The sequence below is a fragment of the Siphateles boraxobius genome, unplaced genomic scaffold (genome assembly GCF_051911475.1).
Source record: "Siphateles boraxobius isolate OS27281-9 unplaced genomic scaffold, OSU_SipBor_1 111, whole genome shotgun sequence".
Taxonomy (NCBI): Eukaryota; Metazoa; Chordata; class Actinopteri; order Cypriniformes; family Leuciscidae; genus Siphateles; species Siphateles boraxobius.
The window spans coordinates 1,313,619-1,338,277 of record NW_027508713.1 but is presented as its reverse complement, the minus strand read 5'-3'; the positions used below and the strand labels follow the sequence as shown (position 1 = coordinate 1,338,277).

Here is a 24,659-nt window from a genome sequence, read left to right as displayed (position 1 = left end):
TGGTTAACAATTCGAAATTGATTATATACATTTGGGTCAGTTTGATGTTTTTTTTAAAAGACATTAATACTCAGCAAAGTCGCATTAAATTTACATAAAAAAATACAATAATGTTCCAGAAACTTTCTATTTTAAATATATGCTGTTCTTTGCTCTCTTTTGTTCTATGCATCCTGAAAAAAAGTACTGTGTACGTTTCCAAACTTCAATAAGCTGCACAAGCATTTTCAACTGTTAATAAGCTTTCTTGAGCAGCAAATCAGATCCATTTCTGCAGGATCATGCCACACTGAAGACTGGGGTAACGGCCAATCAAAAGCTGCTTCAACTCACTGAAAAATAAAACATCTGAATATAGATTCATCAGAAAACAGTCATTTTAAATTATAATATTTCACAATATTACTATTTTTGCTGTTTATTACTGTACCCCATCCAGCAGAACACAGACAAGAAGAAATGAAGCAGGACAGTAACAAATACACACTCCCTGAGACAAACAGAAAGATAACACAATAAACTTGCATTTTTAATTGCATTACACTGCTTTATTGTATGCCGAGATATTACATTGGTCACTGTCGCTATGGTTACTGTTAAGTAAAGTCTTGACTCCCGTTGCATGTTCATTCAGACAGTATTCGAGGCATTACTGTAAGTTGATTTGGGAACGAATTTCAAGATTCAAACCTGCAAGTAAATGTGGTTACCTTGACCTTAGAACATGTTACTATACTTGTAGTGTATTATTTCATATCCATGTCTGGATCATTTCAGCTTTGTGTAACAAAGTGATGGAGAAACAACTCATTTCATACCACCGTGTTTTCAGTAAGTTTTAAATGCTGGAACTGCTAAAAGAATTAGGTCTTGTCATTCTGTTACATTTATTAATTTTGCAGGCGCTTTTATCCGAAGCGACTTACAAATGAGGAATACAGCAAGCGATTCATCGTGAAGAGGCAAATAAACACAAGTGGTGCTCAAAATACAAAGTTTCAGGCAGCCTAGATTAGGGAGGGATTAAAAGAAAGTGAAAGCATCATTTTTTAATGATGAGGTTATTCTCATGGAAGAGATGAGTTTCAGCTGTCTTTTGAATGTTATCAGAAATTCTGCATTCTGGATAAAGGCAGAGAGATCATTCCACCATCAAGGAACAGTGAATGAAAATGTTCTGGAGAGTGATTCCGTATCTCTCTGTGATGGTACCACGAGTCTTTACTCATTTACCAATCATGGGTTCCTGGTAGGGATGTAAACTAATAAGAGCGAGTGGAAGTAGGAGGGTGCTGAGCCTGTAGTAGATCTGTAGGCAAATGTCAATGCCTTGAGCTTGATGCGAGCAGCGAGTGATAGTCATTGCAGAGAGATGAAGAGAGGTGTTCCTGATATTGTGTACTGCAAACTAGAGGATGACACGGGAGTGGATTTTCACTCCTGTCCCGTCCCACTCCCATAGAAAGAAATCTTGTCCCGTCCCACTCCCAGACCAAAGTTTAAAAAATAATCCCATCCCATCCCGCTCCTGGTAAATTGACTCCCAATCCCATCCCGCTCCTGTTTAAACTGACTCCCGCTCCTGTACCGCTCCCATATACGGCAATTTTCACTTGATGAACGAAGCGATGCTTGCCTGATTCTTTCCCGAATTTGCCTTGCAAGTGTGCTTCTTCAGACCGCTCGTCCCTGAATCACTTGCGTACTTGACTAAGACTAAGCATGTCTTACAAGCAGCGTACATTGTGCTATCACCGTCACATTCTACTCTCATAAACTTAATTAATATTTCAGACTTTCCGACCAGTTCTGTGAACTTAATAGACATGTCATTACTTCTGACTTTGCGCTGTAAATCATTTTTTGCCACATCGACTTCTCCGCGGCTGTTAGCTCCCTCCATCACTGCTCTTTGAATTTCGGCGGTAAGCCGTGACAAAAAGCACTGATGGCTTCTGGGACGGCTGGGTCGTGTAGTTATTTTTTAATTGCGTTACATTGTAGGCGTATTAAAAGGAAACTACAAAATGATGCATTTACTTTTTTCTTTTTTTGTTGTCTTTGCTATTGGTTGATTCCCGCTCCCGTCTGCTCCCGTTAACCATTTATCCTGTACCGTCCAAATCCCGTGATTGATAGCAAAGATGACTCCCATCCTGCAGGAATCCCACGGGAATCCCGTGACCCGTGGGATTCCCGAAAAAATGTCAGCCTCTACTGCAAACCTGCGTGACCGAGCAGTCTTAGCAATGTGGTCTTTTAAGGTCAGTTGGTCCTCAAAGATTACTCCAAGATTTCTGACTGGCCTTGATGGGGTAATCATTGATGAACCTAGTTGGATGGTGAAATCGTGCTGTAGAGCCGGATTGGCAGGAAAAAAAGAGGAACTCAGTCTTTGCAAGGTTGAGCTGCAGGTGATGTTCTTTCATCCATGCCGAGATGTCCGCCAGACAGCTTGAGATTCATGTAGCTACTGTGGTTGGACATCCAGCTGGTTATTCTGTGAGAGGAAAGATAATTGGTTTAAAAACAATTCGTTCAAGTGTTTTCGCTATGAAAGGTAGGAGAGACAGGTCTGTATCTATCTACAAGTGACATATTTAATTGGGTTTTTTTAAGCAGTGGGGTAACCCGAGCCTGCTTGAATATGGTAGGGAAAACGCCAGCATGGAAAGATGTGTTGATGTGTGTGAGTGCTGGTAAAAGTGTAGGAGAGATGCCTTGTAGAAGGTGTGAGGGATGGGATCTAGAGGACAGGTGGTAGGATGACTGGAGAGAAGTTTAGATACTTCTGCTTCAGCGAGGGGAGAGAAGAAGAGACGATTTCTGGCCTTGAATGTGGAGTTCCTGTGTGTGTGTGTGTGTGTGTGTGTGTGTGTGTGTGTGTGTGTGTGTGTGGAGGGGGACAGATGAGAGTTGAAGATAATCAGGTGTTTGAGGGAGTAGCATGTGCTGGTCTATAGGAGAGAGGACAGATATGGTCTAGAAAAGAAGTTAATGTGGAACAAAAAGTGTCTGTTGCGGTATACACATCCAGAGATGAGAATTGTGTGGGTGAGGTAAGAGAAGATGACAGGGAACAGAGGTAAGATGGTACGGAGAAAGTGAGCACAGGTTTCACCTGAAAGTAATTGGTAGAGGGGTTGGTTGTGCACAAGTAGCAAGTTGTAGATTAAAAGTAATGAAGAAATGTGCAGAGGTTTCACCGAAATGTTGTCTGGGATGCAGTTGCGTGTGTAAAATAGGTCAAGTTGATTGCCTGATTTGTGAGTACATGTGGTGATGAGCCATTTCAGATCAAATGAGGATAGGATAGAGATAAATCAGTAGCGTAACGCTTCACTAGATGAATGTTGAAATCGCCAAAGACTACAAGTGGGTTGCCACCATCAGGGAATGAGGACAGCAGCACATCCAGCTCCTCTACAAAAGGTACCCAGTTGACCTTGGGGGCGATCAATTACTACAATATGGATTTTAACAAGAGTTGTAAATTTAATAGCATGAAATTCAAACCAATTGTTATTGCATAAAGATGAGTGAGTGGAGTATTTCCAATTGTTAGAAATGAGAAGACCTGTACCTCCACCCCTCCCAGATTGGTGGGGAGTGTGAGAGAAAGAGAAGTTGTTAGAGAGAGTCGCGGCAGTTGCTGAGTCCTCTGGAAGAATCCAGGCCTCAGTCAATCCCAAGCTATTAAGAGTAGATTGTGTTGCAAAGGATAGAATGAAGTCAGCTTTGTTGACTGGAGACCCACACAAACAGAGAGAAGTGCATTAGAAGAGGAGAAAATAGAATGCAGCTTAGCAGTATTGCACTGCCTTCTGCGTGTGATGGTAGAGTATTGTTGAGAGACAACAGAATGTACTGAAAGCCCATGTTGAGTATGACAATATAAAGTGGGAAGGAAAGTTGAATCAGAAAAGGAAGATACTTAAGTGCCTTACCAGTGTTCTTGCTCAGTAGAGTCATGCAGGTAGAATCGTGGTCTTCACCCGAGGGGGTGGTCTTCACACGAGGGGGTGGTCTTCACACGAGGGGGTGGTCTTCACACGAGGGGGTGGTCTTCACTCGAGGGGGTGGTCTTCACTCGAGGGGGTGGTCTTCACACGAGGGGGTGGTCTTCACTCGAGGGGGTGGTCTTCACACGAGGGGGTGGTCTTCACTCGAGGGGGTGGTCTTCACTCGAGGGGGTGGTCTTCACTCGAGGGGGTGGTCTTCACACGAGGGGGTGGTCTTCACTCGAGGGGGTGGTCTTCACTCGAGGGGGTGGTCTTCACACGAGGGGTTGGTCTTCACACGAGGGGGTGGTCTTCACTCGAGGGGGTGGTCTTCACTCGAGGGGGTGGTCTTCACACGAGGGGGTGGTCTTCACTCGAGGGGGTGGTCTTCACACGAGGAGTTGGTCTTCACTCGAGGGGGTGGTCTTCACACGAGGGGGTGGTCTTCACTCGAGGGGGTGGTCTTCACTCGAGGGGGTGGTCTTCACTCGAGGGGGTGGTCTTCACTCGAGGGGGTGGTCTTCACTCGAGGGGGTGGTCTTCACTCGAGGGGGTGGTCTTCAATCGAAGGGGGTGGTCTTCACTCGAAGGGGGTGGTCTTCACTCGAAGGGGGTGGTCTTCACTCGAAGGGGGGGTCTTCACTCGAAGGGGGTGGTCTTCACACGAGGAGTTGGTCTTCACTCGAGGGGGTGGTCTTCACTCGAAGGGGGTGGTCTTCACTCGAGGGGGTGGTCTTTACACAAGGAGTTGGTCTTCACCCGAGGGGGTGGTCTTCACCTGAGGGGGTGGTCTTCACCCCGAGTAGTTGTGTCTTCACCCCGAGTAGTTGGGTCTTAAATTTAGCACAGCAAAGCCTATAGTCTGCAAATGGCTGAAATCAAAACTAAGCAACAGAATAGAACCAGGTATTTAGGCCAGTACTTATGCAGTCTCCAGTAGTGACTAATCACTTTTCCTGACTTTACTTTTCCTGTTTTCTAATTATAAGCATAATTCAAATACAACTGGAAACAAAGGAGAACATACAGATTACCAGAGTCAAACGAATTGTACCTAGCAGGAAATAATTAACTAGAATTAAAATAAAATTACAGTGATAAAAAAACAATCAATAAAAACATTTGAATCCAATACCAAATACTGATCTGCACATTACAGAGAATTTAAAGTTGTCATGAAATCTACACAGTAAATAATGTTCCACAGATATTGTAGTTTTAGGTTTTACTTTTTACAAACATAAAATAACGTTCCCGTAACACTGCAAGTTTTTTTTTTTACACAACCTAAAAATAATGACATGATGAAGCTATGATGATTCTGTAGCAGCGTGTTTCTTCTGGTGAGTCTGAAAACCCCATTTAAAAGCAAATCTCTCGCCACAGATGGAGCAGCAGTAAGGTGTCTCTCCTGTATGCCATCGCTCATGGATTTTTAGGTCACTTGATCGAGTGAAATTCTTGTCACAATGGGAGCATTTAAAAGGTCTTTCTCCTGTATGAGTCCTCTTGTGTATTTTTAAGTCACTTAGCTTATAAAAACCCTTCCCACAATAACTACAGTGATACGGTCTTTCTCCAGTGTGAACTCTCAGATGAACTTTAAATGAATATGGACTAGCAAAACTCTTCCCGCAGTAGGAGCACAGGTACGGTTTCTCTCCGGTGTGAATCCTCTCATGTGTTTTCCGGTGAGTCGAATGATGGAAACGTTTCTCACAGTGTGAACACTTATAAGGTTTGAAGTCAGAGTGTATTTTTTTGTGTGCCTTTAGAGAAGTTGTGTTTGTAAAGGTTTTCTCACATTCACTGCACTGAAACGGCCTCTCCTTGGTTTGTGTGAGTAGATGTTTCGTTGGTTTAGATTCCTGGTTGAAGCTCTTCTCACATTGAGAGAACTTATACAGACTCTCATTGGTGTGTACGAGTAGATGTTTCTTCAGTTTACATCCCTCTTTGAAGCTCTTCTCACATTGAGGGCACTTGTACGGCCTCTCATTGGAGTGTGTGAGGAGATGGTTCTTCAGAGACGATCCCTGGTTGAAGCTCTTCTCGCATTGAGGGCACTTGTACAGCCTTTTATTGCTGTGTATGAGTTGATGGCATTTCAGACCCCATTCCTGATTGAAGCTCTTTTCACATTGAGGGCACTTGTACGGCCTCTCATTGCTGTGAATGAGTAGATGTTTCTTCAGATGGGCCCTCTGGTTGAAGCTCTTCTCACATTCACTGCACTTGTACGGCCTCTCATTGGTGTGTGTGAGTAGATGGCTCCTCAGACCCGATCTCAGGCTGAAGCTCTTCTCACAGTGAGGGCATTTGTATGGCTTTTCACCAGTGTGGCTTCGCTTATGCATTGAAAGTTGTTGTGTGGTGCGGAAAGACTTGTCACAGTCATTGCAGTGGAAAGTCTTTTCGCTGTGTGTCTTTATATGAGCTCTCATATTCTGAGCAGTGGTGAAAAAATCTTTCCCGCACTGTTCGCAGCGAAACTCCTCCTTCACGTTGCGCTCTTTTGAATGATGTCTCCTCTCTTTTGAGGTCAAAAAGCTGATGTCGCATCTCTTGAGGGTGAAGTCTTTCTGTTCTGTGTGTTTTCTGTCATTTCCTGCTAAATTTTCCTGTTTGCTGAATGTTTTTCTACAGGAGAATCTCTTTCTTGTCTGACGCTGTTTGGAAGTAGAGGCAGTTTCTCCATCAGAAGATGAACCAGCGGTGTCATCTGAAAGGAACATAATGAGCATGAAATATCGAAGTTTTTCTGTAAATTCTATATCTGAATTTTGATCAGTAGGGGTCCAGAATAACATTTGAGAGGGGGGATTTTTAATCTTTAATCTCATTCGGACAGGGCTAGTTTTCTAAACAACGTTTGAGTTACAATCCTCATCTCTCAACGACTGTTATTTCATGTATCAATTCGGACGGGACTAACATCTCTATGTTTATTACAGAAGTGGGTGTGTTTTCTAGATGTGTGCTTTATAAAAGGTTGTGTGTTATGCCTGTGTTTATCACGTATGATGAATATGTCTTTAAGTTAAATATTATTTTAATTTATTATAAAAACCCTATGGAAGTAAACTTTATAGAAGTGGCTGTTTAATAATAAACCCACATAAGTAAGCAGATAAATCTAGAAAAATATCTTAACACTGATATTAAAATGGGTAATCATCGCAGTTTCTTTAAATGAAAATTTAAAATGAAAAACTTGAAATTAAACGAAAGCATTCTGAAGACTGGTGGGATTGGATTAGATGTATCAGAGGACCGTTGAGTTTGCCGAAAAAACAGTATGTAATTGACCCTTCGCAAAGACCCGCCCCCCTTAGTTACTGTCGCTATGTCCGACAAGCTACGCCGCTCTCACGCACACACCATGTTCTCACGCAGTGAAAAATACATTGCGGATCAGAGAGGAGACTGACAATACGCTGACAGACAGGGCAGACCAGGTTACTTTTCGGTTACTTTTGATATTAGACATATTAAACAAAGACTCACCTTTCAAATTTGCTAATTTTTAAAAAGAAATTTAAACAATAAATATCGTTTTGTGGCTCTTTAATGTGTCTTGACAGATCGCTGTAGAGCCTCAGTTAAAGCTGCTCGTGAACCGATCATCTCTTCCTTCTAGTTCATTTATAGCATCAAATAAACATGAATGAAAATAAGAAGGAATGTTGTTTTAACCGCGGAAAGGCATCAGTATATTCAGTTTTTCAAGTTCAAATCCTCCCATGTTAATCTACAAACTCTCCAGACTGCTTTGTCGGACAAAATGGCGGATGGTGAAGTATGATTGGTCAGATCACCTGTCAATCAAGCTCCCTGCGAAGGGTCAATTTGCTCTAGAATTTTCAAATGTTGTGTGAGGAAAAACACAGACATGGCAGATTCGGACAGGATTACAATGGCAAACAATTCCAATAGGGTCCTCTCACCATCGGTGCTTGGCCCCTAAATAGCCCTATTTGGATGGTAATTATTTCTCATGGGGACGTAGGGTATTCTAAAGCGTACTGTCTTTATAAAGTATCTTCTTATTTAAATGTCTGTACACTTACAAAGTTCTCAATACTTCGGTTTGCAGGTAGGGACCATCGTTTATGCTACCGTGTTAGTGTGGAGCTATTTTGAGCCTTGTTAGTGGTAGCGATTTTTATTTTTACTTATTCAATGCCCCATACACTAGCGTTATAAGTTAATCTGTGGTCAAACTAAAACTAACGTTAAAAGGTAGCACTTTGTTTTACAGTCCTGTTTCGCATAAACATACTATGTACTTATTGTAGTAAAGACACTGACTAGGTACTAACCCTGAACCTACCCCTAAACCTTAACTTAACCCATGTAGTTACCTTACACTAGGGCTGCACGATATTGGGAAAAAATTACATGGCGATATTTTATTTTTCTGCGATATATATCGCGATATGAAAACTATTTCACCAGATGACTTGAATAGCTCTCTTTGGAAAGAATGAATCATCTGAATGACTGGGGTGATTTTGTAATGGAGTAAATCTGCATAGAAACTATTATAGTTAAATAATGTAGTTAACTAGAGTTTAATAAATGGAACCTTATAGTAAAGTGTTACCGATTTGTTATGTCTCGTGAGTTCAGTGTTGGACTGATTAGTTGTTTTATCAGTTCAAAGGAGTCATTAGTTCGCGAATTGGAGGTGTCATTAACGGACCACGGCACACGTTGTGTGATTATCCCGGCAGTTAGGACATCGCACAAGATTTGTCTCAACACAGAAAACATTTCATCACTGGATAGGTTTTTTGTTTTTTTTTGTTTATTGAAAGTGTGGTTTATCTGAATGTGTGAAACGCTGTTCAGAGAAGATTTTTTTAGTACAATTTACAACCAGCGGTAGTTCAGGAAAAAAATATATCCGAATGCTTCACGTGCCACTTCGGTCTTGCGACCTTTTACCATTGTGTGTTCTCAAAGATATTCAGTCAACTCAATTCATTAATATGCGCGGCCGGCTGGCTGGCTCGCTCTTTCTCTCAGTTTAGCAAGCGCAGCAGTCAGTCATCTATCACTAAACGGTCAAACAAGGCTTTGGCGGGACAAAAATACGCTTTGGCGGCCGCCAAAAAATGTTCAATGCAGGAAGGGCATTCTAACTTTATTTTTATAATTCTCGTGTTCGTTCAAGCTCAGAAATAAGAGAAAGACCACTGATCTTTGTGTCTGCCCGGCTCACAGAAAACAACTCGCAAATGTTTGATTGAGAATGTAGAAATATTAAATATGAATGACATATAAAACAATTGCAAAAACGAATGATTACAGGCCCAACATAAAATATATTGCTATATAAAATGCCAAATGTAAATGTTGTACTTTCAAGTTTAAAATGTAGCAGCAATCAGGGTTCCGAACCGGTTCAATGACCGGAAAACAAAAAACGGAAACGAAACGACATTTTGAGAGGACCATTACCAGAAATGGAAACAAATTTAATCGTTCTAAACAGAAACGCTTAATGGAAATGGCCATTAACTGGTTAATAACGTTTATATAACATTTTATCGTTATGTTTAATATTTTAATTTGTCAGTTAACCAATCACAAATTCGAATAGTATAGACATGTGCAAATGTGATGATGCATACCCAATATCAACGTGAGTGATATGATCGCACTCAGCTGTCAAGTTATCATGCAAGTTGCCATGGCAATGCGCGTTAGTTTTTCCGAGGATATATATGTAACTGGCAAACAATTAGGCTTACAATTCAGTGAAAATCGCATGTTATGTCAGACGACAGTTCCCACAACAGGCTCAAACTCCACTAACTTCACTCGCATTATCGACGTAAAACATCATCCTAACAGTGAGTTTGTGTCTGTGGTCATGCTGCATGGCACAGATTGCACTACGGACTATTTAAATTGAGCAGTGTAACTGATAAAAAATTGAACGTTTTATCAGACGCATTTTTATTGATAACATGTCTATCACGAGACATGCTGTTATCGTTTTATCGCCCAGCCCGTTTAAAAACGCGTAGAAGGCGTGGCTGTGCCGCTGTCTCCTTTCCAAACCGCTTGTGCTCCCTTGACGTATGTCGGTTGAATAACCCGTTCACTTGTTTAGCGTTCATGTAACCACTACGTTCGGATTCATCAATCGGAATAAATTCAGTCCGATTGAAAAAAAAGTTGTTAATGTAAACACAGTCACTGTGATATTTTACACATGTGCGGCTCACAATGTGCCGTTCTCAGGGTCTCAAATTGGCAGAATTCACAACAAATGCTGTTCCACACAAATTTAGGTCAGAACATGCATAATATTTTTACAATTAAATAATAGTAATTCTGTTAATTCAGTATATGAAACATACCTGAAGGAACAAAGTCATCAACAACATCATTCTGATCTTCATCATCATCATCATTCTCATCATCATCTTCATAATTCTCATCATCATTCTGATCTTCATCCTCCTCCTTAAGGCTCTGTTGTTGTTCCTTTGCTGTGGTTTCTTCTCCTCGTCTCTCTATCAGGTTCCTGCAGTCCTCCAGTTTGACGGAGCACATCTTCATCTGCTGTTCTCCAGCGTTACAGTCAGAGGTTTGATCAGCGGATCCATGATCCTGAGCGTCAGTATAACACAGTAAAGTGAGGCTGAGCTCTGAGTCCTGTGTGTCTCTGGATCTCCAGACTGAATCCTGAGCTTCTGTCCCATCAGTCACACACACTGAAACCTTCTCCAGATCCTGACAAACACATCATAGATCAACACAAATAAACAACAACCTGTTGATATTTGCCTCATTACTCAGCAGTTATCTCTAGTGGTTATATTGGTGATGAGTTTGCATATTTTGCTGTTAAAGGATTAGTTCACTTTTAAAAAAACTTTTGCTGATAATTTACTCACCCCCATGTCATCCAAGATGTCCATGTCTTTCTTTCTTCAGTCGAAAAGATATTAAGGATTTTTAATGAAAACATTTCAGGATTTTCTCCATATAATGGACTTCAACAGGACCCAAACGGTTCAAGGTCCAAATGACAGTTTCAGTGCAGCTTCAAAGGGCTTTCAACGATACCAGACGATGAATAAGTCTTATTCAGCGAAACGATCGGTCATTTCAAAAATAAATAAAAAAGTTTAAGTTTTATAAGCACAAATGCTCGCCTTGCTCTGTTCTGTGATGCGCGTTCGTGACAGCACGTTATACGCAATTACGTTGAAAAGGTCACGCTTCAGTGAGGAAGGAGGACCATATACACATATTCACATGTCTTTGTGTTAGTTTACCGTTTAAAATGTCCATTCCGTGTGTGTATCCTGGGTGTTTTAATATTAAAAAGGCTAAAAGTATACATTTGTAAACACTGACTCGGTACATCAAGCATGACCTTTTCAACGTGGCGTCACAAACGCGCATCACAGAACAGAGCAAGGCGAGCATTTGTACTTATAAAACTGAAACTCTTTTATTTATTTTTTAAATGACCGATCGTTTCACTAGATAAGACTTATTCATCGTCTGGTATCGTTTAAAGCCCTTTGAAGCTGCACCGAAACTGTCATTTGGACCTTGAACCGTTTGTGTCCTATTGAAGTCCATTTTATGGAGAAAATTCCTGGAATGTTTTCATCAAAAACCTTAATTTCTTTTCGACTGAAGAAAGAAACACATGGAAATCTTGAATGACATGGGGGCGAGTAAATTATAAGCAAAAGTTTTTTTTTAAAGTGAACTAATCCTTTAACTTAACTTGAGATGGCCATAATAAGTGAGAAGCTAACACAACTTTGGTTTGATTGAGCTGAAGGATGAAATGATGAGCTGCTCAAACCTCTCTGTTGGGTTTGTCTCCTCTTTCTCTCAGCTTTGCCTTCAGTGACGCCACCTCTTTCTTCAGCTGACAGATTTCAGTGATGAAATCCTCAATATCCAGCATGGACAGATCCGTTCCTACTGATTTACAGCAGATCACATCCATCTGTGCTGTCATGGTCAACATCTGAAGACAAACATCATCATTATTACAAGAAGAATTTGAAATGAACTGACACTGATTTAAACTCAAAATAGCCTGCCTTAGTATAGGCAATTTTCAAATAATACATTATTACATGTATAACTCAATTAAAGATATTCTCAGATTTCTAATTTCTTCAGAAACCGCGAAAAATGTAAACGCATCTAGTACTAAAAATTAAACATTGTGTTAGTATTGTTTACTACCAATACCATGGTTTTAAAAATGGTTACTGTAACGTTAATGAAACAACAGGACATTTTTTATGGTTACTCTAGTAAAACCAAGGTTATTTTTCAGGCAAGTGGACGAGGAAAAGCTTCAGTTAAACTCATTAAAAACTAGGACAAAAACAACAAGAAGCACATAAAAGGCAAAACGCATAAAACAATGTAAAACAGGCTCAACACTTACCGCCTGAGCGCCCCAGTCGTCTTTCTTTAGTTTCTTCAGTGGTTATACCGGAAGACTAAATGACGTCACAGCGCCTCCTACAGTACGAGCGATGAAGTAAAAGAGAGTCTATTCACCAAACCTATTTTCCCTCATTTAAAATACCATTGTACTGCAGGGGCGTTTCCAAGAGACTAATATTCTATCATAACAGTACATGATTATTATAGACGACTGATGAACGAATGTTTGTAAATCAGCCGGTAATCGAAGTGACCGTTAATTTTTGAATGACTTGAGTTCTCGGCTTTATGCGGTCAGTCAGCAATTAAATCGAAATTACCGTTAATGTTTGAATCACGCGAGTTCGCAGCTTTCTGTGACAGGAGAAAGCGCGCGCAGGTATCAGAGGCGCACTGTAAAGGAAGGTACATGCTCCAGATACTGTTCTTCGCTTCTGTTGTAGAATCCTAAATAAAGCGCTTTGTCATTTTCTAGTCTACACTTTATTAGGCAGCACAAGCATTTTCAACCGCGATAATAATAAGAAAGATTTCTTGAGCAGCAGATCAGCATCCTAGAAAGATTTCTGAAGGGTCATGTGACATTGAAGTAGGGAGTAACAGTAGGGAGTAACGGCCAATCAAAACGCAGCTTTGACTCACTGAAGAGAAAAAAAATACATTTGAATAGTTTCAAATAGAAAACAGTGATTTAAAATTAGAAATGTTCCCAATATTACTGTTTCCCCTCCAGCAGAAGGCAAGTCATGTTGTATGTCTTCACCAGTCTAAAGTCTCCAGGGTTCATCTTCATCATGCACTGCCTCCTGACCAAACCAGTACTTGAACTCAGACAAGAAACACGTTTATAGCTGTTATATATTTTGTACTTGATTTGTCATGTTCAGTGCCCCATTATGTTACTGTACCTGTAGTGTATTATAGCATATGCATGTCTGGATCATTTCAGCTTTCTGCTAAAAGAATTAGGTCTCGTCAATCTATGAGTGTGATTAAATACCCCATAAACACACACTTTAATCCAATATCAGACACTGATCTGCACATTACAGTGAATTTAAAGTTGTCACAAAGAAATACAGATATTCATCCAGAGGATTAATTTCTACACAATTATTTTTTTTGGAGAGATATTCTTCTTTAAGGTTTACATTTTAAAACCATAAAATATGTTACAGTAACACTGGGTGGGCTCTCAGACAGCGCATGTGATCCTGATATACACATACTGTATACACAGAATTACAGTATTTAAAATATCTATCTTGGGGAGTATTCATGCAAACATTATCTGTTATGTCTTAAATTAAGGTTTGGTTTACTGTCTGGGAAAAACATCTGATGTTTAACATTATATTAGATCCGTGCAGTACAGTAGGTTTTAATATTTACCATGCGTTCACACCGCCGCCGGCGAGAGCGAATCGCCCTGATTAGCGACAGCGCGGACGCTCTGAAGCTCCGACGTAGATCAAATGCTTGGTATTTTTTAAAACTTTATTTAAAGGGGCTGTAAAGCAATGAAGCATGTTGACCGTTATTTTTGCAGATAATTGATCGATGGAAAGAACTTAACAATTATAGTGACATGTTTGCTAACGAAATAAACCACTTAAAAGCCATTTGTGAGGTGTGGCTTTTGTGTTCATGGTTAAGTGCTATTCTAATTTGCATTCCCGATGAAAAACAAGTGTTCTAGCGCGAAGATCTTGGCTATAAATAGTTGCGTGCCTTCTTATCAAATTCAAATGATCAACCTCTCCTCTATTTTGCTTGGGAACTAATGTGGTCGGAACGAAACTTTACAGGACTGCGTTCTACATCTACACAATACAAACAATTGTGGTATCATCGGGAAAAAAGGTTTAATATATATTTTTCCTATAGATATTTGGTTTTGACTTCGTGTGTGCCAAATTTGGTGCTATTAGGGATTTTGAGGTATGGTTGCTTCGTGATTTTGTTTTGGAACCTTCAAAAAACTAACTCAAATTTCCTCAAAATTGACATTGCTGACTCTGGCGACTTCAAACAGGTGTAGCGCAGGCATTTTTGTATAACTTCAACAAATCATATATAATTAAGGTTTTTTTAATTAAAAATGTGAAAATAACAAAAACAATTTTTTTAATTGTGCTCATTGCAACTCATTTTGCCAGCACGGGTCACACATAATGATATGATGAAACTATGATGATTCTAAAACAGCGTGTTTCTTCTGGTGAGTCTGAAAACCCCATTTAAAAGCGAATCTCTCGCCACAGATGGAGCAGCGGTAAGGTTTCTCTCCTGTATGCCATCGCTCATGGACCTTCAGGTCACTTGATCGAGCAAAAGTCTTGTCACAATGTGAGCATTTAAAAGGTCTTTCTCCTGTATGAGTCCTCTTGTGTAGTTTTAAGTCACTTGGCTTATAAAAACTCTTCCCACAATCACTACAGTGATACGGTCTTTCTCCAGTGTGAACTCTCATGTGAATTCTGAAAGAAAATGGAGTCGCAAAGCTCTTCCCGCAGAAGGAGCACAGGTACGGTTTCTCTCCGGTGTGAATCCTCTCATGGGTTTTCCGGTGCGTGGAATGATGGAAACGTTTCTCACAGTGTGAACACTTATACGGTTTGACTTCAGAGTGTATTTTTTGGTGTAACTTTAGAGAAGTTGAGTTTGTAAAGGTTTTCTCACATTCACTGCACTGGTACGGCCTCTCGTTGCTGTGCATGAGTAGATGTTTCTTCAGACTGGTTTCGTATTTCATGCTCTTCTTACAGTGAGGGCACTTGTACAGGCTGTCATTGGTGTGAATGAGTAGATGTTCCCTCAGATTAGATCCCTCTTTGAAGCTCTGTTCACAGTGAGGGCACTGATATGGACTCTCATTGGCGTGTGTGAAAAGATAGTTCTTCTGGTAAGGCTTCTTTTTGGTGTGAATGAATAGATGTTTCCTCAGATTAGATCCATCTCTGAAGCTCTTCTCACATTGAGGGCACTGATACGGTCTCTCATCGGTGTGTGTGTATAGATGGCCCCTCAGATGGGATCCCTGGTTGAAGCTCTTCTCGCAGTGAGGACACTTGTACGGCCTCTCATTGGTGTGTGTGAGTAGATGGCTCTTCAGAATGGATTTCTTTTTGAAGCTCTTCTCACATTCACTGCACTTGTACGGCCTCTCATTGCTGTGCACGAGTAGATGGTTCTTCAGAATCCATCCCTGGGTGAAGCTCTTCTCACAGTGAGGGCACTGGTACAGCTTTTCCTCCCTGTCCTTATGAGTCATCTTATGACGGTAGAAACTAGAAGAGGAATTAAATTTCTTCCCACACTGATCACAATGAAACTCTTTCTTCTTATGCTCTTTTGAATGACATCTCTTCTCTTCTGAGGTTGTAAAGCTGATGTCGCATATCTTGCAGGTGAAGTCTTTCTGTTCTCTGCGTTTTCTCTTAGGTCTCGCTAAATGTTCCTGTTTGCTGAATGTTTTTCCACAGGAGAAGCTCTTTCTTGTCTGTCGCTCTATGGATGTAGAGGCAGTTTCTCCATCAAAAGATGAACCAGCGTCGTTATCTGAAAGGAAAATAATGGGCATAAAATATAAACTGGGTACATCATTTATGTTACATCTTGTAAAAAGGGGCATTATGCCACCCCTTTAAATCACAGCCTTTGCAGAGAGTGTATGTGAAGTTTCAGCTCAAAATACCCCATAGATAATTTTTTATAGCATGTTAAAATTGTCCCTTTTTGAGGGTGAGCAAAAACATATAATTTTGTGTGTGTCCCTTTAAATGGAAATGAGCTGCTGCCGCGGTGGGCAAATGATGTAAATGAACACCGGGAACACCGACAATCACAGCAAGCCTAGAAGAAACATACCTGACAGAACAAAATCATCATCATCAAAATCCTCAATCTTATCTTCATCCTCCTCCTCCTCATGTTGTTCCTCTGCTGTGGTTTCTTCTCCTCGTCTCTCTATCAGGTTCCTGCAGTCCTCCAGTTTGACGGAGCACATCTTCATCTGCTGTTCTCCAGCGTTACAGTCAGAGGTTTGATCAGCGGATACATGATCCTGAGCATCACTATAACACAGTAAAGATATGTACAGGCTGCACATCACTGAAAACACTAAAAGCACTTGTAAATTTTACCAAAAAGAGGAAAATGGTTATTTTGTGTTTTCTGAGCAATTTTGTTCTTCCGGGTTGAAAAACAAAGTCAAAGAGTCTGACGTGCATCCGCAGTGTGTGATTGGCTGCTTGGGTTACTGATGTCTTTCTGCCATTGAAACAATGATTGAGTGGTTACACAGCATATAATATTTTTCAGTAAGTTGCACTGTATCTTTCAACACCTTAAGATGTTCATTTAAGTTTATTATGAAGAGATGATTGCGAAGAGATGATTGATGATAATGAGACTCTAGTTCACGCTTTCATCACCTTGCGGCTTGACTACTGCAATGGCTTACCCAATTCATCATTAAATAAAATCCAATATATCCAGAACTCTGCCGCCAGAGTCCTCACTTACACAAAGAAATCTTCTCACATTACTCAGATTTTACGCAGTCTACATTGGCTACCCATTCGTTTTCGCATTCAATAAAAGATATTACATTCAAAGCTCTTCATGGTCTTGCCCCCAACTATATTTCTGAGGTCATCCATACCTACTCCCCTGTCCGCACACTTAATCTTCCAATACCGGTCTGTTGACGATCCCACAGCACAAACTGTCATCGTTTGGTGGAAGGGCATTTTGTACCACTGCCCCAACTCTCTGGACAACATGACATCATGACTTTGCGTAAACATACACGCCACTTTCAAGTCAAGTGGCGTGTTATCTATACGCATTTTGAGTTATCCGCGTGTATGTCCACGCCGAAATCTTTTGCGTGTATGTCTACGCCATTAAATGTCCGAGTGATTCCGCGTGTATGTGTACGCCGTTAAATGTCCGAGCGAAACGAAGCAAAATCTATATCTACATCTGTGGAGCGATATTTCTTTTCCTAGGATGGTAGGAGAACACTCATAAATGGTATTAACCCCAGTGACGGGTAGGCTTAGGGACGGGGTTGGGGTAGGTCATATATTTATATATACATAATACATTAATATAAGGTTAAGTCAAAGGCGTTGATAAACACGCTGAAAAGCGGTTATGCGTGTTGATAGCACGCCAAAAATGGAAATACGAATTGGCGTGTCATACATACGCCATTTCATGAGATCAGTCTGCTCTGGAATTCTATTCCCCAACATATCCGTGACCTCATCACTACACGACTCTAAAAAAGACATCAAACACATCTTTTTGTCACTTGTTTCCCTGACCTCTGACTCTAGGTTCTGATTTCTATATGTACCTCTTTCTCTTATGTTACCCTTCACTGTCATGTTTCCATGTCATGTGTATTTGTACTCATAGTAAAGCGACCTTGTGTTTTCTGAAAGGCGCTATATAAAGTAAACTTATTATTATTATTATTATTGCTTTCACTAGCACTGCTGCTTAAACCGAGGCCCCTATATAGTGAAGGGGGTGGATTCTGGAATCCACTGCCACTTCAATGTATATCTAATAAGTGATTATAGTCAAGGTATTAATCAATATTTTAATATCAAATGAGTTGAATGACTTCTCAAAGCTTATGAGGTTTTACTAACTTATAGAAGTTACCAGTGTGATTCCTGAAATGTTCTTTTCATGCATTCTCTAGTGTCTGTATTTGATATCTGAGAAGTGACTGAGGGTCGGACCCATGCCAGGAATGCAATAACAGTGCTTGCTCATTTAGCCGGCTTCTAGAAATTAAATATGGACTCGTTTTGTTTGACAAGGTCTTCAACGTGTTAAAATATCTGTTCTTCTAGCTCACCATGATGACTATAGGTCACAAAGGTCATTGGAACCAATAGTTTAAGTGACCATTTCTTATTTAAAGTCTTTACTTTCCTGTGTTAGATTAAAGTGTCCTCTCATTGAAAGAAAGAAGAGAAAGAAGATGTTTAGAGAAGAGTCTCATGTTTATCGTTAGCGCCCGACCAAATCCAACCTTGAAGAAGCTGTGTGTCGGTGTGTGTGTTAGTCTTCTTGGTTACAGGCTATGGAACAAGTGGCATTATTGGAGATGGACTGACTTGTTTTCTTCGACATGTTGGCAACTAGAAACTAGTTAAGTGATCCGTGACTCCACGTTAAAAAAAAAAAAGCGTCAAAACGGCATTTATTGTTTGAATTTTGTGATAAAATGGACATCATTTGAAAAATTACACTTTGTTTCTTATCGAAAGTTACAATATGCGGTGCTTATTGCAATTATTGGTGGATAATTGTGGTTGGGCAACAGCGTTGTATTTTTCTTGTAAACATAAAAAACAAGAAAATGTGCGGGAAGAAAACATGTACTGTTACATGCCTATTTACTATTTAATCAAATGTCAAGGAAGAAAAATGTGTTCCCTATCGAGGCTACGGAACTTCGACATTACGAATGTCGTACATGGGAACTCCTCTCCTTCTCCACTTCTGCTGGAATCTTATAAGCTAACGTCAGCGAAGCTGGCCAATTGACGCAAATATGCAAATACTGAACACGTACAGTATAAAAGCAGATGAGCGTCAATATCCATCAGAATCTCTCTCTTCACGCTCAAATCGTGTGCTAGAAAACTGATACTTCATAACTCTAAAAGATTTTTCGCCGTCGTCTAAGGTGCACCGAAGATACGTTTACTGTTTTCTGCATATCATGGCGACCATTTGCAACTTGTGCTCGGGCTCCGTCGTGCCCCCGGACAAGCACCTGTTCTGAATCGCGTGGATGGGGCTGGCCCACGCCGAGTCGGCTCTCAAGGACGGTGGTTCTTGCGAGCACTGCACGGACATGTCCCTTCGAGCTCTCAAGGCCAGACGGGATGAATCTCGCGCAGCAGCGGGGATAGGGCCCACTGCCGCCTCCAAGCCGCTGGTGCGCCCTCCCAACCGTGGAGTCGAGGTACGGCCTCCGGTGAGTTTCCCCGGCGCCTCCTTTGTGCACCTCAAGTTGCACCCAGACGGCAATCAGCACCTCGCCAGGAGCCGGATCCTCGCAGAGGTCGCAATAACCAGTGGTAGGGTACTGGGAAGAAGCGGGCGGCTCAGAGGAGCCCGCGCAGGAAGGCCGCCGTGTCTCCAGCGGGACCCAGGAAGTCTTCCTGACCACCTGGGCAAGAGGGGAAGAGAGCGACAGGCTGGCCCGGCCCCAAAGCGCCGCGCTCTTCAGCACTTAGTCTCTCGGCGTTCTACGAGCGACGCATGCTGTTGTTTGATGAATGTTGTTTTATGTGTGTGTTCAATAAAGCAAACTGCCTCTTCACAAACAGAGCTTTTTTCCCCTCTTGCACCTCACACCGTGTTACCCGCCCTGCCCTCGAGCAGCGCAGAGTGACGGTCATTAACTATAAGGGCACCTCGCGGACGCGAGGTGTTCATTCACAGCCCATACACAGCGGCGATGACCGCAGGTTTAGTTCAGCCCACACTGAAGTACTTTCAGACAGCATGGGAAGCTATTCCGGGCATTTCGCCGTGGGTGTTAAATATAATTCGGCACGGGTACACACTTCAGTTCAAACGCAGACCACCCCTCTTCCGCGGCGTTATCCAGTCACTGACTTTGCCAGAAAACGCGCATATACTGAGACAGGAAGTGTGCAACTTGCAAGAGAAGAAAGCAATAGAATCGGTTCCCCCGAACGAGCGGGAGAGCTTATTTTACAGCCGTTACTTTGTAGTGCCGAAGAAAGGAGGAGATCTCCGCCCCATTCTGGATCTGAGACCTGTCAACAGAGCGCTCCACAAGCGCTCCTTCATGATGACCACCTTAAAACAGATCCTGATCTGCATGGGTAAGCCCGCTTCGGGTCGGTGGTCAGAGAAGCAGGCAAAGTGGCACATAAATCGCTTGGAACTGAAGGCGGTCTCCCTAGCCCTCGGAGCCTTCCGGTCTCAGCTGGAGCACTAGCATGTGTTGATTCTCACCGACAACTCATCTGTGGTCTCGTATATAAATCGCCAGGGCGGCGTGCATTCCAGAGCCCTATTCAAACAGGCAGAATCTCTTCTGTTGTGGGCGGACCGGTTTTTCCTCTCGGTGAGAGCTGCTCACATCCCCGGCATTCTGAATCGCGGGGCGGACATGCTCTCGAGGAAGGGCATTCCTCAAGGGGAATGGAGGCTTCAACCGGGAACGGTGCAGCTAATATGGAGGCGTTTGGGCAGAGCGGAGGTCGATCTCTTCGTGACGAGCGAGAACACGCATTGTCAGACGTTCTTCTCGCTGTCTCGCTCTGCCCAGGAGGAGGATGCGCTGACTGCGCGGTGGCCGAAAGTTCGCCTCTATGCTTTTCCTCCGGTGAAAATTCTGCCCATGGTGTTGTGCAAAATCAGGGAGGAAAAAGCGGCGGTGACTCTGGTAGCTCCGAACTGGCTGAATCAGCCTTGGTTCGCGGACTTAGTGGAGTTACTGACGGGGCGGCCATGGGAGATCCCGCTCAGGAAGGACCTGCTGTCTCAGGCGAAAAGATCAATCTGGCATCCCAGTCCTGGGCTGTGGAGCCTTCATGTGTGGCCGTTACAAGGCCGCTGAGCGAGCTGGACGCGCTGCACTCACGAGCTGTGAGCACCGTCGCGGAAGCACGAGCCCTGTCCACTAGGCGCCTGTATGCCCTGAAGTGGGGAGTTTTTTCGAAATGGTGTCAGGACGTCGATATCGACCCAAAGGGTTGTTCTGTGTCGGATATCCTGCGCTTTCTACAACACAGGATGGACGAGGGGAGCGTTCCATCCACTCTGAAAGTGTATGTGGCCGCTATCGCTGCGTTTCATCCCCCTGTTGATGGGCAGTCTATTGGTAGACATGCGTCGGTGATCGGGTTCCTCAAAGGAGCCAGGAGATTATGCCGACGGCCGCCTTCTGTGCCGCCGTGGGATTTGGCTTTGGTTTTGGACGCGTTGTTCTTGCCCGCCCTTCGAGCCTCTGGTTTCGGTTGCCATTAAAGAGCTTTCTGTCAAAACGGCTCTGCTTCTCGCGCTAGCATCAGCGAAGCGAGTTGGGGATTTACAGGCCTTCTCTGTGAGTGAAGATTGTATTCGGTTTGGGCCGGGAGACTGTAAAGTGACGCTCAGGCCGAGGCCGGGTTATGTCCCGAAATCGCTCAATACCCCGTTTAAAGCGCAGATTGTTTTACTGCCTGCCTTATTCACTGAGCCATCAACTTCTCAGGCTTCTGATGCTAAGAGTGCTGTGTGTCCGGTCAGAGCTCAAATATACAGGGAGTATATTTCTTGCTCGGCCGCTTTTCGACAATCGGACCAGCTGTTTGTGTGCTTTGGTGGATGCAACAAGGGACGGGGGGTCTCAAAACAGAGGCTTGCTCACTGGATTGTGGACGCTATTGTGTTGGCTTATGATTGCCTGGGGCAGGAATGTCCCCTTAACATTAAGGCCCATTCGACGAGGGCGATTTCATCTTCGTGGGCCTGGACTAAGGCTATGTCTATTCAGGATTTATGTCTTGCGGCTGGCTGGTCTTCTCAGAACACGTTTGCCAGATTTTACAAGTTGGATATACCCTCGGTGGCGTCTCGGGTGCTTTCGGTGAGCTGATATGTGTTTAAATGACAATTTATGTGGGCGACTCTGCGCTTAAGCTCATGAGTTGTTCTATATGCTGATTTGTATGTTTATTGTTGTCACCGCTGTGCGTTGAACTTATCTACTGTTGTTGCACTGTGTGCTTCACATTGCAAACTTTCCCCGTTTATACTGATCGGGATATGCAAATTCGGGCAGTGTTTTGCAAGCAAGCGATTGGTCTGTGTTGGCCTATCAGAGCTCATTGGTTCGCTATTGGCTAACCTCAGCCTATCGGATGCTTGCTCTGGGAAGGCAGTGGAGTGTTAGCTTCACGGCGGGATTTTATACAGTTCCCATATATGACATTCGTAATGTCGAAGTTCCGTAGCCTTGATAGGGAACGTCTCCGGTTACTTTCGTAACCTCGGTTCCCTGAGAGGCAAGGAACGAGACATTACGCTCGCCGCCGTGTTCGCTATTTATTTTAGCGTTCGATTCGATTCTGATGGATATTGACGCTCATCTGCTTTTATACTGTACGTGTTCAGTATTTGCATATTTGCATCAATTGGCCAGCTTTGCTGGCCAAAGAAGTGAAGAGGGAGAGGAGTTCCCATATACGACATTCGTAATGTCTTGTTCCTTGCCTCTCAGGGAACCAAGGTTACGAAAGTAACCGGAGACGTTTTGTGCCATGAGGTAAATTGAGGTCAACCTTAACAACGGCCCATGGATGGGCAGGGCAGCAGGGGTGGGCGCATTCGTAACACCATGAGATTATTGTGATACATACCGTGAGTGTTGTATCGCAGTTTTTCAGTTTGGGGGTGAATATCGTTACACCCCTAATTACGCATGAGATCGCATTTCAGTAGTTCAAATCATGTAACAAACATGCGGAGTGCGTTTGAGAGCGGTTTCTGCCCGGAACGCACGCAACGCAGATCAAACATCATATATGGACCAGAGAAAGTGCGAGGGGGCTGGTCATGTCACTTTAATTTGAGATGTGCATAAGAAGTGAGAAGCTAACTAAACTTTGGTTTGATTGAGCTGAAGGATGAAATGATCAACTGTTCAAACCTCTCATTTACAGCAGATCACATCCATCTGCACTTTCATGGTCAACATCTGAAGACAAACACAACATCATTATAACGAGAAGCATTTATAATGGACTGAGATTGATTTAAACTCAAAATTATTGTTTACATACGAATTAAAAAGAACAGAACTACATAGAACTGACTTAAAGTAGAACATTTCATTTATGAGAATATTCTGAATTATTTATTTCAGATGTAAATACATTTACATTTATTTCAGATGTAAATACATTTACATCTGAAATAAATCATTCAGAATATTCGCATAAATGAAATGTTCTACTTTAAGTCAGTTCTATGTAGTTCTGTTCTTTTTAATTTTGTATGTAAACAATAATTTTGAGTTTAAATCAATCTCAGTCCATTATAAATGCTTCTCGTTATAATTAATTCTAATATTGACCCAGCACAGAGCAGGAATATTATTTAATACTTAGGCTACATTCAGATATTGAACATGATATTGCCAGATTTCTACTAATTTCTCTCGAACCTTGAAAACTTTAAAAGCATAGCATTTATAATTATTTTATAACCATGGTAACTATACATTAACCATGGTATTTATGGTAAAACTGTGGTCATACAAATGGTAATCAAACGGCCAAACACTATATCTTTACTATAATAAAACCAAGTTCCATTTTCATGAGGGGTTAATTTTCATACGTTGAGAGGGTGAGGAAAGGCTTTATTAAAAAATTAGAGACAGTAAATTAAAACAACAGCAAGCACATTAACAGCTAAAACACAAGAATAATGTAAACAAAATAGTAGAGATTCTAAATGGCCTTGCTCCCCCTGTTTTTAAAGATTATATTGATCAGATAACAGGACGGTATACACAAGCTGGTATTAGGTGTGATTGTAAGGTACCACTAAGAAGAACTACTTTTGGTCAGCTATCTTTGGCTTTTAGAGGAACACATGAATGGAATAGACTTCCAAGTGAGTTGAAAGAATTAAAACAAATAACAGGTCATAGTGATTTCTCAAAAAAGCTGAAAATATGGTTAATGTTGAATCAAAATTGTGAACATTTATAGATATTCTGGTATGGTAGTTTTGTGTGTGTGTGTGTGAATGTCATTAACATCAACCTGCAAAAGGGACAACGGAAGATAATTAGCCAGTGTTGGCTAAATCTGGGGCATTTTACATAATGTTATGTACTATTAATGTGTACTGTCCCTGATTAGATAAATTAAATTTAAAACTAAATTTAAAAAAACACTCACCGTCTGAGAGTTCAGGTCTTTTTCTTCAGTGGTTTTACTGGCGGAAAAATGACGTCAGAGCGCCTCCTACAGTACGAGCGATGGACTAAAAGAGTAGAGGCTTCAACAAACTGATCAGCTCCCTCGCTTCCTAGGTCGTGGATCATTGTGTACATGAATGTGGACGACTAGATTAGTGCCCTGGCTACATACTTATAAGCTGATAGATACGCAAGCCCAATTTCTCTTATTAAATACAGTTGTACTT

General features: G+C 41.9%; 2 protein-coding genes across 4 annotated transcripts; both read right to left on the bottom strand.

Annotated features, from left to right (window-relative positions):
* Window positions 1-526: 526 nt before the first annotated feature.
* LOC143706112 (uncharacterized) lies at window positions 527-13,026 on the bottom strand. Of its 2 annotated transcripts, XM_077197706.1 has the most exons (6): window positions 12,445-12,632; window positions 11,845-12,012; window positions 10,376-10,751; window positions 3,948-6,723; window positions 3,275-3,445; window positions 527-2,500 (listed from the first exon to the last, which is right to left on the bottom strand). In XM_077197706.1, the coding sequence occupies exons 2-4, from the start codon at window positions 12,010-12,012 to the stop codon at window positions 5,312-5,314; spliced, it is 1,956 nt and encodes a 651-aa protein (XP_077053821.1). In that variant the 5' UTR covers window positions 12,445-12,632; the 3' UTR covers window positions 527-2,500; window positions 3,275-3,445; window positions 3,948-5,311. The 2 variants fall into 2 exon arrangements, with proteins under 2 accessions (XP_077053821.1, XP_077053831.1); XM_077197716.1 differs by lacking the exon at window positions 3,275-3,445 and having other exon boundaries at window positions 12,445-13,026.
* Window positions 12,914-24,473, bottom strand: LOC143706326 (uncharacterized). Of its 2 annotated transcripts, XM_077198137.1 has the most exons (4): window positions 24,413-24,456; window positions 23,152-23,199; window positions 16,317-16,512; window positions 12,914-16,007 (listed from the first exon to the last, which is right to left on the bottom strand). In XM_077198137.1, the coding sequence occupies exons 3-4, from the start codon at window positions 16,459-16,461 to the stop codon at window positions 14,635-14,637; spliced, it is 1,518 nt and encodes a 505-aa protein (XP_077054252.1). In that variant the 5' UTR covers window positions 16,462-16,512; window positions 23,152-23,199; window positions 24,413-24,456; the 3' UTR covers window positions 12,914-14,634. The 2 variants fall into 2 exon arrangements, with proteins under 2 accessions (XP_077054252.1, XP_077054261.1); XM_077198146.1 differs by lacking the exon at window positions 23,152-23,199 and having other exon boundaries at window positions 16,317-16,522; window positions 24,413-24,473.
* Window positions 24,474-24,659: the final 186 nt, after the last annotated feature.